The sequence below is a fragment of the Hippoglossus stenolepis genome, chromosome 20 (genome assembly GCF_022539355.2).
Source record: "Hippoglossus stenolepis isolate QCI-W04-F060 chromosome 20, HSTE1.2, whole genome shotgun sequence".
NCBI lineage: Eukaryota > Metazoa > Chordata > Actinopteri > Pleuronectiformes > Pleuronectidae > Hippoglossus > Hippoglossus stenolepis.
This window is the reverse complement of record NC_061502.1, coordinates 3,758,761-3,774,070: the sequence shown is the minus strand read 5'-3', so window position 1 is coordinate 3,774,070 and position 15,310 is coordinate 3,758,761. Positions and strand designations below refer to the sequence as shown.

The window sequence follows — 15,310 nt, the reverse complement described above, 5'->3', positions numbered from 1 at the left end:
GCAAAAGAAGCATGATGATGTTAAGGTGGTCTAAAAGAGGTTGGAGGGGGTTGTTGATCAGTTTCCTTTTGATGGCACTCTTTCCCATAAAGTAATAGTTTAAGACTTTTGGGAAATGTACTTATTTCTCTTTTTAGATGAGAATATGAACACTCTTCTCATTGAGTACATGTGCTTTCGACATGAAATTTAGTCAGCCACTTTAGTTTGTTTAGCATTAAATGGAGAAATAGCTACCCTTACTCTGGTTATTTTATTTTGGTTTTAAAACATAGGACAAGATGGTCTACGATTGAAGGTCTTCCACAGTTTGGGTTAGGGTGTTGATAAGTGTCAAACCACAAGCAGATATCAGATAACATCCCATCAGCTCCTCTAATTCTCTCTTAGTTCACTGTCTTTAGTAAGTCTATCCATTAAACGTTTTAAATGGGACTAATACTTACTTCTTACAGTTTGCTCTGATTTCCTGGCAACAGATTGCAATGGGATACATTGTACAGTTGTGTATTGTCTTAAATCTGCATCCATTATTTTATTTTTTTGCTGCCTAAATCTAACCAAGTTGCTATTTTTTTTACCTTAACCTAACAAAAGAAGTGCAAAAAAAATAACAAAATGTGAAAATAATAGGTAAACAGAAATTAAACGCCAGTCTCTTTTTACTATTTTAATCCTTTTTTTTTACTATTTCAACAAATATGATTTTTTTCCAAATCCTAACCAGGTTTTTGTGTTGCTTAAAAGTAACCAAACAGCAATTGAACAACGAAAATAACTACCTCACGGTTGTGAAGATTTTTGAGGTATGGGCAAAATGGTGTTGTGTCCAGTCACAGTGACCTTCTTTGAAGGTCTTTTACCTTTGACCACCACAATCTCATCAATTCATCTTTGAGTCCAACTGATCCTTCTTACCAAATTTGAAACAATTCCCTTACAGCCCTCCTTAGATATGTTCTTTAAAGTGGAACGCATGAAACTTCTTCTTTCATCTTCTTTAATAAAATGTTGAACTCTTTATTCATCGAAGTAGTATTATTTAACTAAGGGGTTAAGCCATGCAGCTTGCAGAAGTATTTTTGGAGCAGTTATATGGATATACATGTATTCTGATATGCAGACACGATGACTTGGTAGAAAAGAAAAGATAAAAACAAGCAGCATCTGTGGTGTTTACAGTTTTAAGTGATGATCCATGACACAATAACAGCCACCTGCAGTTGGCTCAGGTTTCTGCTGGTCTGGTCTTTCATTCAGGCACCAAATGTGTGAGTCGCTGTCCCATATGTGTCAGTGGAGCAAACACGGAGGCTGGAGCCAGAAACTCAGTCATCTGTTCCGAGCAGTCAAGCTGTCATCTATCTGGTTACCGACCAGGTGTCGAGATACCCAGACACAACGCGAGTGGAGATGTGGCCCATCAGGCGGGGCGTTGGTAAACAGTCTGCGTACGCACAAGCTGGCCCCATTGCAGCCTCAGACATTACTGCAAATAGCAGCAGCAGATGAAGGAGCAGTGCACCATCTGCCCTGCACGTGGCGCGGAAAACAGTGGACACAGATATAGAGAAAGGGAGGGAGAGGGGGAAGAGATAAAGGGATGAAACGTGCTGCTTTGATTTTGCTAGTTGGGGGAAGTATAAGTGGGTCAGTGACTCAGTCGGGTGAATAAGTGAAAATCCATGAAAAGTTAAGAATGAGGTGGATTCTCCTATATTAGGCCTCGGTGTAGAGAGGAGTGACTAAGGAAGGTGAAGAAAGTGCGACACTAGAGCGCAGGATGCTAAAGATACTCTGCACATGTCCTGACCGACAGTGCAGCATGCTGATGCTGCAGAGCTGACGTTCAGTTGGCGATGCAGCCGGAGTAGCTCTAGGGCCACACACACACACACACACATCCTGCAGTTACACTCGCTGGAGTCGCTTTATATAGAGCTTGTGTAAAAACAGGGTAAGAGGATTAGTCTGTGTTTTTGAAAGATTGTGTGTGTGTGTGCGCGCAAACATGAAAAAGTGAGCAAAGGAAGAGCGTATGCTTCCATGCATGAGTGTGTTGACGCTCACTGCTGGTGTGTTTTTACGACTCCCTCTTTAATCAGACGCAAACACACAAACACAAAGCTCAAATCCTCTAAGCCAGCATCAACATACCACAAACAGCAGCACACCCTTCACACAAACATGCAACTGGGCAGACATTTTAATCACTGCTGTTGATGTTGCTTTTAAAGGATACGTCAGGGGTCTATTATTTTCATAGTTTTCATTAAGACACTGGTAAAAAGAGGTTAGATAACAGAGATAAGGAAAGCGTGATACAAGGTAAAGTAACTTCTCATCTCATTCACTCTTTATCTCCAGAAGTACTGCCCTGTGGTTGTATGCCTCTGCTAACCAGTGCAGTTTCAGACCCTCCATGTGTTCCTGACATATTGCATTCACAACAATATGAGGTCACTGTGACCTTTGACGACTGAAATCCAAATTGGTTCTTGTTTGAGTCCAAGTAACAACTGGTGACAACTTGACGTATGGTGTTTAAGAGTCTTCAGAAGTTTTAAAGTGAACGTAGGCAACTGGACTCGCTTGTGTTTCTTGAAGACGTTTCACCTCTCATCCGAGAGGCTTCTACAGTTTAAGATGTCATCATGACCTTTGACCTTCAGGCACCAAAATCTGTTCAGAACTGAAGAAGCAACACAGGCAAGTCCACTTACCTACGTACAAAGGGACAACTTCTGAAGATACCATGACCTGGATGACTTCACAGACACATGTTCAAGAGGCCAAAAACGTGCTTTGTTAGGCAGCGACCCTGACCACCCATATCTAAATCAGTTAAAGTCGAAGGGAATGTTTGAATGAAATTCCCTATGGGTGTTCTTGATATATTCACCTTGAGGTCACTGTGACCTTGATCTCTGTTCTTTGACCCCCAACATATAATCAGTTCGTCTTTTGATCCAACTGACCATTTGTACTGAGTTTGAAGACATTTCTCATGGCGTTGCTGAGATGTTGCATTCGCAAGGCAAACATGTGTTTTGTAAGGTCACAGCAACCTTGAACTTTGACCACCAAAATCTATTCAGTTCATCCTTGAGTTTAATTGAAGATTTGTGCAGAATTGAAGGAAATTTCCCTGAAGCATTCTTGAGATATTGTGTTCACAAGATTGAGATGGACGGACATCCCGACAACATAAAGTGTCCTTTCCCTGGGTGTTGCCAACATAGAGACATATTAAAACTATTTAATTATCTAAATTTATTTAAGATATCCATCTCCCACTTTCATTTGTGTATCTTGTCTACTTCTGCTGTTGTTACATATGCAGCCGCCTTTCAGGGGTGTCTATAAAGAAGGTTCCCTATAGAGGTTTGTGTGTGAACCAAGTTGTTTCAAAGACCCCCTCCTCAGACAACCCACAATTCATCGGATGGTCAGAGTGATGCTTGTTGTTTTGAGGCTTCAGCCGCAGCTGTCAGGTGGAGTCTCCTGGTAACAGACCAAACTCCAAACCAAATGTCCAACAAAGGAGAGGAGACACTTCACATCCACCAGGGATGGACTCCAGAATTCCGTCAGCTGCACCATTGTGTTCAATAAACCAGGTTGCAACTCTTGTTTTCTTTTAGAGATGTTTCCTTTGTATAAATACCAAGATGAATCATACAGATCATATAGTTATAGAGACATATAGAGATATACTTTATTCATTTTGGGCATGTCATTTTCAAGCAGGGGCCTGGGAAAAGGCCAGATTTGAGGACGTAGCTAAATGATTGAAATATTAACCATGGGAATGTACTCTTGGAAACAGTTATGTCACAGGACTGCCCTGAGAACAGCTTGTGCTTCCTAATGCAAAGGGCAACCTTTTCAGGTCTGTGCAAGTTAGAGGTTAGGGACACCCTGATTTTGTATTAAAATGTTTTTAAAAGGACGGCTAACAAGCAGCAGTTACCTTAACAATGGCTCTTTTCTAGCCTATTCCCACTAAGTCATGGCCATTGTGAGCCAGTGTGCACAACAGCATGACCTAGAAACTGAATGATAGATTTTATTAAACTGTAGCACTCAGGAGAGCTCATCCACCAAGGCCAGACAGTTCCCTTGTTAAACCACATTTAAGTTCACTGAATATAGTTATAATTTGGATCTGCACCATTCAGTCTCTCCAAATATATCTGATTTGTTTCCCATGAATTATTCCCTTAAAAGTAGTGAAAATGTAAAAAGTGCCCCCACAAGGTTTATGTCAATTTAATGGTCTCTATCTTGGCCCACGTCCCATCCATTCACCGAGGTCTGTATTGTAGTGATGTGTGATCCTGCTGACGAAACAACCAGCAAACCAACAAATGGAAAGAGGCAAAAAGGAGAAGCTAGCTGCTCCTGCAAAATGTGACACCATTTGTTATTTCTATTACTGGTAATAATAATGAGCATGATGAATCATATTTTTTTGCAAAAACAACAATAACGTGGCTTTATTATGATGCATTACATTAATATTATTGTTGTTGTTATTTATTATTGGAATAATTAATATTATAGTTGTTATTATTATCATTACAATTGAGAAAGAAAAGTAGTTTAAGTCAAATTGCTTATCATATACTATGGTTAGCCTGACCTCTGTTGGAAAAACATGGTTACTGCAAGTACATCAAACTTTACTCCACAAATATGAAAATCACTAGTTGCTAGTTTTTGTTGCTCATAAACACATAACACACGCACACATACACACACAGGGACATTTTTGTACTTGTACTTTTATATTGTATTATTTGTATGCGTATGATTATAAGTATAGAGCATCTAAGTGCTTGGCCTGCTCTCTGTGCTAGAACAGACTTGGGCCTCACGGAATAAGGACACGCTTTATATGATTAAATGTATTCAACTATACTCATTCACTATCTGATTATGTACCTACCTCCATTTAATAGGACCCACGGGACCTGTTGTAGTTGTTGGCAAATACATGATAAAGAGTTATTATAGGACCACTACATTTTCCTGTCTTATAAACATGAAATGTTTGTATACACATTATTAATGCTGAACGTTGGGTTTTGTCACATGTTTTATGCCTCCTGACATGAATTGATTTTTTTTAATAGCATGGTTGAAATGACTGATCAAACAGACTTATGTTGTTTTGTTTTTCATTCATTCCTACAATTTAAAAATAGACTGGAGGTTTTAAAATAATAATACAGCTCAACCTGTCAGTGTGACCTGTAGAAGTGTTTCATTTGTTAAGCTCTGAATTATAAAAACAGTGTAAAAATGCAGATAATAAAAATGACTGCAGTTTCAGATTTTACCCACTAGGTGGCTCTGGAGTACACAACACTGAGCAACAAGTGGTGGGTTCTGTACACAAGTGACTGAGCCTTTAACATACAGCTCATAAAACCACTGATCAGTGAGGAACGTACAGCCATGTTCTGATACTACATACATGTATGAGAGTATACATTTGTTTTGTTTCCAGTCACTGCCAATCGCATATGTTTGTCTGTAAAGCTCAGCTCATTTGTCTTTGCTTGCTCAGACATTCAAAAGACAGTTAAGAGCAAATCCTCTAACACTGTGACACTTCTAACAGCTGCTCCCCACACTGCGAGTGTCTCTTCTCAAGGGCTCTTTGACTGTGGCTTTTCTACACAGAGACCGTTGCTGATGAGCCTTGTAGAGACACATAAAGAAAAGAACTAAGTAGCTGGATCCAAATATAAAGAAAATAAACGCTTATATGGAAGACAGATATTTGTCATTATCAATGGATTATTTGCATTAATATCTCTCTAAATATGTTGAACAATATGGGAATTACCCAAAAATAAATGTACACTAACAAATGAATAAGTATATAAATGTGGATTTAAGAGGATTTAACTCCATGAAATAAGTTTACACTAATAAAAGAATAATTTATTTTAAAAGGTATGTGTGGTTATATGAGGGCTCTTTAAAAAAGCATGACGTTTAAATATCAACATGTTTCAATATTAATGAGTTAATAAAAATGTCATTATAACTTTATGACATATATTGTTTGAAGGTTATTTAGTTAATTGTATTTGTTTAAAATTAAAATGTGTGATAGTATTTGCTGTTTTTTGTTTAGTTTATTATTAATAAATTAGTCATATATGTGTGTATATGTTCAGTAGGTTTCACTTCATTTCCTTCCTGGCGCTCAAGTTGTTTGGGGTGTGGTGTCACTATTTCTCACGGCATCTTGAACCTATTGTTCTTATTTTAGACATTTTCCAAACTCATTGCGTCAAGCAAGATTTAAATCAGAAATATTGAGGACAAAAGAGATTGTAATTATGTATGGCTCTTTTTCCTTGATGTTAGCTCTTGATATGTGAAGATGTGTATTGTGAAACGTGTAAGAAGCTGCACCATGGGCTGTAGCTTCAGCCGACATCTTTTCCTTATTGCTCTACAGAAAGTCCCACTGATGTTTTATTGTATGGCATTTTTCACGATTATGGTAATTGAGTACAGTTTATGCCTTTCTTTATAGTTTCTTGTTTTAATATATCTGTTTTTAGTTGCAGATCTAAGCAGGCTGAAATGAATAGGCCGTATCATATTGTAGCGTATCATGCTGTATGGCATCGTACTGTATCATAACATATTGTATCATGTTGTTTCATATTCTATCGTATCATATTCTATCATATCATATTCTATCGTTGTATCCCAACATATTGATTTGTATCTTATCATCTTCGTAGTGTACTGATTGTATCATATCGTAACATATAATAACTGTATTGTATCATATCCTATCATATTGTATTGTGTTGTATTATATTGTATTGTATTGTATTGTGTTGTATTATATTGTGTTGTATTGTATCGCATCGTATGGCATCGTAGGGTAGTGTATCATAGCATACCGTATCGGAGTGTATTCTATCATATCATATCATCTTGTATCGTAGCGCAGTGTATCATATCATACCGTATCGTATCGTATCGTATCGTAGTGTATCGTAGCGTAGTGTTTCATATCATACCGTATCGTATCGTAGTGTATTCTATCGTATCGTAGTGTATCATATCATACCGTATCGTATCGTAGTGTATTCTATCGTATCGTAGTGTATCGTAGCGTAGTGTATCATATCATACCGTATCGTAGTGTATCATATCATATCGTATTGTATCATAGCGTAGCGTATCATATCATATCGTATTGTATCGTAGTGTATCATATCATACCGTATCGTATCGTAGTGTATTCTATCGTATCGTAGTGTATCGTAGCGTAGTGTATCATATCATACCGTATCGTAGCGTAGTGTATCCTATTGTATCATATCTTAGCGTAGTGTATCAGCTGGTTGAAGGCCCTCTTTGGTTCCTGGTCTTTGGAACAGTATTCTTTTAGGGAACCATCAAAGCAGCCTGAAAAATCCACTCTCACCATCTACACATAAACAACCACACTATCAGCCAGGTAGGTGAAACATCTATGTCAGTTTTACATACAGTCGCCTAACAGTTGTGGTTGTCTCGCATTTGTATTTAAAATCGATCACACCTCAAAACACATATTTATAGATTCATGTTGCATGCTTCTTTTTATTGATTGATTTAGACGTGAATTTCTTATCATTTTATGAATTATGTTTCGTGTTTACGCCTACTCACTTACTCTGCAATTACTGATCAACTCCTGCAACTCCTCAATTCATTTGTCATGGCTGCTCCCTTCATCCCAACATTTGCTTGTGTATAAATACTTTAAACATTGACACACTTTTCCATGATGTCACAAACTGTTTCTTCTAATCAATGTTATAAATACTGTTATATTGCACTTCTGTCCGTCCTGGGAGAGGATCTCTCACATGTGGCTCTCTCTGAGGTTTCTTTCCCCAGGTCTTTTTGTGAAGTTCTCCTTACTCTTTATGAGGGTGGAGGACAGAGGATGTCACACCTTGGTATGGGACAAATTGTGATTTGTGAATGTGAGCTATACAAATAAAATGTGATGGGTGGATTAATTGATTTTTGCTGTCTCCATAATATCCGATAAATGTGTTATCGGATATTATGTAGAGTGGATTCAATTTCCACACAACTCCAAATGGTAATAAGCAATACAAAATAATCATTAAGTGTCACTAAAGTTTGGAGCAGTTTGTGTGTGTGTGTGCGCGCACAGTGGGTCATACACACGCACACAGTTAGTGTACCTGCTGACTGGGCCAATAATCAAACAGGGGGATCAACATTCCTCTCGCGGGACTGTCCCGCCTGAAGCATCGCGAAGTTTCCTGCTTCTCTCCGGTGTTTCTGAGGCGGCAGCAGGCGGCAGACGGCGGAGGAGCCCGGTCCAAGAAAGGTGGAGACTCCTGCTCAACTTCCTGCACAGTAATCTTGAAGCACCGCCGAGAGAAGTCAGGAGGCGGGCGGAGCTGGAGCTGCTGCTGCTGCTGCTGCTGCTGCTGGGACAAGGGCGAATGGATCCACGGCTCATTTGACGTCTTTATCTCCGGCGACTCGATACGAACTCACCTTGCGGGTGTTTGGACGCAGCTACCTGGCTAGTCGCTAGCTAGCAGCGGAGCGGCTGGACACGCGATTCCCAGCGTCTGATAGCGAGGCGGTGCGAGGGGCAGGAATGGGTAAGTTTTCCATGATGTGGCGCTTGTGTTGTTTCTGTCCGCCGCCTGCCTGCCCCCTGTGTTCCCCCGCTCAACGCAAATAAACCAGACGACCCCGAGCGAAGCGGTAGAACCCAGCGTCCGCGTCTTGGACCGTGCTCTGCGCTGTCTGACAGCAAGGTGTTGAAGTTAGCGGGCTAGCCGTGTAGCCTAGCGAGCTAGCCGCCTGGTTAACTGGATAACGCCGCCTCCATCCCTGGATCTGGCTGCGTTTCTAGCTAATGGGAACACGAGCCAGCACAGAGCTGATGTCAACACGGCCTCTGCAGAGACACTCAGGGTCCTGGAGGAGCCTGGAGCTGAACACTCCAGTCTCACTGCTGCCTGTGTGTTTGTACTTAAATAACTCCACAGGACAGGAAACTCCCGACTTAAACTTCTTCTGATGGCTTGGATCCACTCCCCCCCCCCTTTTTGTATTGGCCCATGCGAGGAACAGATAGTTTTATTTAGCTCCCCGTGTCGTGACTTACATTCTTTCCACGACTCTGACGTTTCACTGCAAGTTTCCCACACCCCAAACATGCCTTGCTTGGCCTCACTTATCACTGGACCAGGATGAACCACGTGTCTGATTCTGACCTGTGACCCACCGTTTATCTGACTGTCCAAGTTATGGAATGGCAGCATCACAGATTCGGGACCTGTCACTGTCAAACCTGGGGACTTTGTAGTGGATAACCCAACATGAGAGTCAGCGGCGGGTGGAGGAGGCTTGCTGTCACACAGGTTGTGGTCATGCAGAGGAACTACTCTGATCTCAGGCCTGAAATAGCAATGCAAACCTTCTGTTACTGTAAGTTGTGACATCGTTGCTTACTGTGTCTCACTCAGTGTGCACTCTGCGGGTCGTGTGGTTTGTATGTCGTAGGACTTGTTCAAGGAACTTGCTATGTTGCAAAACAGGTTTTAACAGCTCCGCTCGGCCCTCGGAGGTGTAAAACTGCAGACTGAGAGAAGAGAAGCTGATGGAAATATAACTGTTGTGCATGAACTCTTTTCAAACTGCTGCTTGAACTTGGTCTTGAATACCAGAGTGACAGTCTAGGAGGCACGTGAATCTGCCAATATTAAATTTGCACCAACAAACCAGTGCAGAGTATTATCTGTCTACAAGGCGAGGTGTTTTTAAAATACTAACCCTGGAGGAAAACCGATTCCATCTCATTAAAATGACAACCACTGCATTTGCATCAGATTCAGGCTTCTTCACCAGAGTCGATTTATAGGACACTAGGTTCATGCAAGTTCGTAACGTGTTGTGCTTGTGTTTGGTATGTGTCTCCTCAGGTAGCTCAGTGCTGAAGGTACCTCAGCTGTGTTTGAACACGTCCGGGCTGTGTGTGAGAGCCCCTCGCATTCTGTTTGCTTTCCCATCAGCTCAGTGTAGACTTACATGCAGCCTGCTACAGGTTGATAAAGTAAAATCCACAAACTGGCTTTGTGGTGCCTGGCGTGGTCCCCACCTCTGTGCCTTTAGCTGGTTAGTGGATACTAGTATTATAGAGAAAAATGAGGAGAGAGAGAGAGAGAGAGGGAGCTTGAATGATTTGAAGTGGGGAAACTGACAACTTCTTGTGCCAACATGACATCCCAGTGTTGTATTGTATTTGCCAACTTCACTGTTGTGTTTCCACAGAATCACAGAAACAAAGGGCTGACTTGTGCCATGATGTCCGGTTGAACATTAACTTCACTGGCCTCAATCAATATTTACTAGAATGTGGTACATGTTGGTTTCCCACCTCACTGAAGTAGCCTGGTTATCTGGTGATCAAATGTTCATTAACTAAAAAAAACTTTTTAAGAGATATCTATTATTGCACTTCATGTTTACAAAGCAGAAGTCTTGATAAAACTGACAAGTTAATAAATGGGAGATCGTAGTTACTGGCCTGTACAAATCTTTTCTCTAGCTCTCTTCAAATGTGAATCAGTGCTGCAGGAACTCTTCAGTAATTATCATTGCCAACCTTTAAAATAATTAAAACAACTTTTTTTTAATTCTCATTTGAACAAAGATGCTCTTGACTTTTCCCTGGATGGTGATTGAAAGAGCACAAGAGGCAGGGCTTAGTCTCATTTAGCTTCACCACTGCTTTAGTGCAAGTGGCAAACATGCTCGGGCTGCAACTAACAATTATCAACGATAATCAATAAGAATAGATTGATAAATTGTCAGATATTATCTTATTGCAGATATGTTGGTCAATGAGTCAGAAGAAACTGCAGTCGGCCTCCTACAGAAATACCAAACTAGGTTTGATGTTGTGCAGTGACGGTGCCTCCATAGCTGTTTTCAGACATGCACTGAAATTATCCATATGTGAAAACGCAAATGTCCAATTCAGTTGCTGTTAGGGTTGAGTGATATGCAAAAACTTTCATAGCATAACAATCAGCTACCGTCAGCCCAACAATTGCAGTTTCGCAAGGGAGCATACCAGTATCAGCAAATGCAATAATGGTAGAGCTGTCATTACATACACAATATTTGTTTTTATGAAGGCCAAATTATGTTGTTTCTACCCAGTGTGAGTTAACAGTTGTGTCCGATGAAACAGTGTGTCGGTGTGATCCTGTCTGTAAGCGAGTGCGAGAGAGCAAGCTTATTCAGGAGGGGCTGAATAAATACAAATTTAAGAAAAGCATAGATCATTATGTTGTAATCAGTGTGGATATCAAACAAATCAACATTTTAATTTTAGCGGGTCAGCTGAGTATGCGTCTCAGCATGCGCCCGAGAGAGAAAGAAAAGTGAGCGAGCGAAGTCAGGATGAATGAATGAATATATATAATTTAATATAATAACTGCCAGTTGGTGAGGGCATTCATACAGTAGAATGAATTCTTGAGGAGACAGACCATTATATCAATACAATTAAATGACCAATTGCCCCAACAATTACCCCCCCAAAAAATAAAACAACTGATGATGGGCTCAGCCATCATCAATAAACAATATATTTGTCTAATTACCCAAACCTAGTTGCTGTGGACATTTTCCAGGGTTTGTCCTGCCAGCTAATGTTAGAATTGGCCCATGTGAGAACACAGCAGGAGATTCTTCAGAGGACTCACTACGCGCGAGTAGGCATGTTGATGACGTTCCTAACATGCGACGGGCGGAAAACTAAAAAACAGTCACAGCATCACAATTCTAGTATTGGTCAGGCTCTGTTATCAATTAATCTGCCTATTTGTGGTTTAATTGTGATTTAAACAATGAATCAAAGTCGTTGACACTGTAGTTGTCTGCCATTGTTCATGCACATGGACAACAAATGGACAGCCTGTTGGTTAGTATTGCCAGTCAGTGGTGCTAAGTGTGCTCCTATAATGTATACAAGGGTAGTGCCAACTGTTACCGTTTCCACATAGAGCTCTTGGTTTTATAATTCATGAATCAAGGCAGGTTTAATAACTTATAATAAAAATAGCGATTGTTTGCTTTTGTGAACGTAGCTTCCAGGTATGTGTAATGTTTGGCAGGGCGTTGGTAAGCACACATGCTTAGCTATTGTCTTCACACTGAATGAGCAGGATTATTCAGGCTTTCATTTGGAGAAGCAACAGCTCTCTCCTCACCGTCTCACTTCATTTTTCCCAGCAGCACTTTGCCCTTCGTATCAGCCACCTCTCGGAGCGGTGCGAAGGAATGCAGTTATGGGTTTCCTCTGCTCTGATTGTGCCTGAGAGAAGCACAGGGAGCACACTGATTTAGACAGTCTGCCTGGCAGTCAGCTCGCCTGCGTGGCCTTGAGTATCCCCCTCTTTCTCTTCCTTCCTTCCTCTCTCGCCCTGCCTCCCTCCCCCCGTAACATCCTCCTGTCTGTCACTGGCTTATATAAGACCCTTATTGTGCAAAGTCTTTACCTGGAAGCAATGTGTGAGGAGAGGAAATCAATAACCCTGGAAGTTCTTTGCAGACACAGACAGGAAGTGTGATCACTTTAATTTTAGGGGTTTCCACACTTGAAAGCAAAGATAATAAAGACATAAATAACTGTGACAAAAGCAATGAACTATCTGTAGAAAGACTGAAATTGTCAGTGTCATTGCTGCTCATAATAATGAACAGTATCAAGTAAGTAAGTCACTCTCTTGTCGAACATTGTAAGTGTAGTATATTGACTCTGAGAGAAGAAAGATCACTTGTATCTGATAAGAGCAACACTCGTTGAAGCAAGACCAGGCATGATGGAGGTATGCTGGAGAAGCAATAGGCTCGCATTATCCAACCATAACAAAGCATACAGGCAGTAATACACTGTAACTCCTATAAGGTTCGTTCCACTGAGGAATGTAAATTCCCCTGCTGCTTTTTGAAAATGTGGGATAAAAGAACGTATGTTGTAAGTTCAGAAATTAGTTAAAAATCATGTTTGAAGCTAACTGAAATTCACTAAATGTAAGATGTTACTTTGAATCATCACATGCACAGAATTTCTAAGTGTCAGTTGTTCATTTGACATAAGTACTGCAGTGCCAGTTCAAAAACTGCCTGTTTGGAATGGGTTGTTTACTTGGCCTGTGGTAATGCAAGTTGCAGCTTTCTTTCTGAAACTGTAAAAGTGACCTGTGGAAAGTAAGGACCCCCTGCTGCTGCACAAAGAACTGTTCACCTGTTTATTCAAAGTTCTGTGAAGCTCGACCCAGTACACAGAAGCCCGAACCAGAGAATCAGTTGTTGTTGCTGTGATTGCAGCCGTTGTCTTGAAAGAACTGTTTTCATGATCAACAACGTCACCTATGCTCTCGTGCGTTGATGAGTCCTAGCTGCCAATTCTACAGAGGGTTGTTCGCCTGTTTATTCAAAGTTTATTACCACTAAACACACAAGTGTGACGCTGACAAGATGAATTGTTCTCATGATATGCGTCAAATAGACTCAGAGCTGCAGCTCTTTTTAAAGCTTAATTTGATGAGATGAGTCAACTCTCAGATCTTTATCCACTCAATTTATGTATGTTAAGTTAATTCTACTATTTTTTTTTCTGTAATTAGAATGAAAATATAAGATTTTTGACCACTACAGGTTTCCACTTTAAAAATAAATTTCTACTGTAGCCTGGAATAGACAAAGCAAACACTTGCTTGCCAGAGGGCCTTTTGCATTTTTACGATACTTCAAGGCCACCTTAGCTTCTCCCACATATTTTCAAGTGGAAGGTGAAAGGAGCTATATTCAGTTGTTCGCCATCTGCAACCTTACCTAGTTGCCATTAAATCCTAAACAGTGAACCTTTATAGTTATCTGAATTTAGCTTTATGGAGTATGAGTATGTTGCTGCTGTATGGTGTAGGAACAATGACATGGTGTTGGCATGTTCTTGATATTTAAGGATTTTAATTGAGATAAGAGGGAAAATTGCGTTTGGGACAAAACGTTTATCAAGCAGGAGAGTCTCTGGAGAGTGAAGGTGGGGGGGTTATTACTCATGTTTGTATAACGTCGATTCTGTCTAGCAGCAGCAAGTCACAGGGAACTGGACTCGATGTTTGACTACTTATTTGAGATCTTTTGCTCAGTGCTCAACCCTTTTTAACAGTTGGATCTGAATATTCATCAAATTTCAGTTGTGAGAAACCAAGGCAGGTTCACGAAGTTAAGCAAAAACACCAGCCAATCAAATTATGTTGATGCAAAAAAGAGGTGATGACCTTGGTGACCAGGTTAGGTTTTCACCCCTTTCCATTTGTTGGTGGTTTGTAAGCAAGATTACACAAAAATAACTCAATGGATTTCCACGAAACTTAGTGGAAGGGTTTGGTATGTTTCAAGGAAGAACTCTTTTAGCTGTGTCAGAAACCTCGTGCATGCAGTATTATGCAAATCATTTTTACATAATTAATCCAGACATATATTCAATCACATCAGGAAAATTATGCAAAATCTGAGGCATGCAGATTACAACTCCTGACACTGTTGCCAGAAGCCTCCAGGGGACACAGTGCAGTAAACTGGGCCCCCCTCCATCATTTGGTTATATATATTCATTTCTTTCTTGAACAGTCTTTTGGCTGTTGCGCTACTCTCCTCTGCTTGACAGCACACCATTTAGCAGATGCGCTTTTGGCCATAGCTCTTAGCCTTTTGACCCATTTCTGCATTTATGCCAGGATGACACACCATCTCCCACAGAGTGTCTCTGGCTGCTGCTGGTGCCCTGTGATATTGTTTGTAAAAGCTGTTTATATGCTTCAATAACATCTTCACACTGGACTGGAACCAATTCCTTTTGAGTTATCTAATATGTTTGCTACCAGTACCAGGATATAAGCATCATATTGTTCTGCTGTATAGTCTGACATGACACAGTTGAATGAGTAACAGGCCTGCTGACCCACATCCACCCTGCTCTGTTAACACAAAGCCAGCCAGGGAGACATGCATGCAGGCGTCCTGCTCAGGCTCTGAACACTGGTGGCTTTAGCATTCTTTTTAGCCTCTTACCAACTTGCTGTGAGTGTAAGCTTTATGGGTATTCAAAATAACTGGCTGTATATACCTACTTTGGTTGGAAATCTTAATAATAAGCCAGTATAAATATCACAGTTAATACACCATAGCTTTTCCTGGTACAGATGCCAGG

The 15,310-nt window shown here is 40.6% G+C and overlaps 1 protein-coding gene across 4 annotated transcripts in view; it reads left to right on the top strand.

Annotated features, from left to right (window-relative positions):
- Positions 1-8,328: 8,328 nt before the first annotated feature.
- Positions 8,329-15,310, top strand: part of LOC118099762 (CD2-associated protein) — a 58,984-nt gene continuing 52,002 nt past the window's right edge. For all 4 annotated transcript variants that reach the window (XM_047337987.1, XM_047337985.1, XM_047337984.1 and 1 more), the window contains exon 1: positions 8,329-8,675. In XM_047337987.1, the coding sequence (XP_047193943.1) occupies positions 8,672-8,675 (4 nt within the window). In that variant the 5' untranslated portion in view covers positions 8,329-8,671. The remainder of the gene's footprint in view (positions 8,676-15,310) is intronic.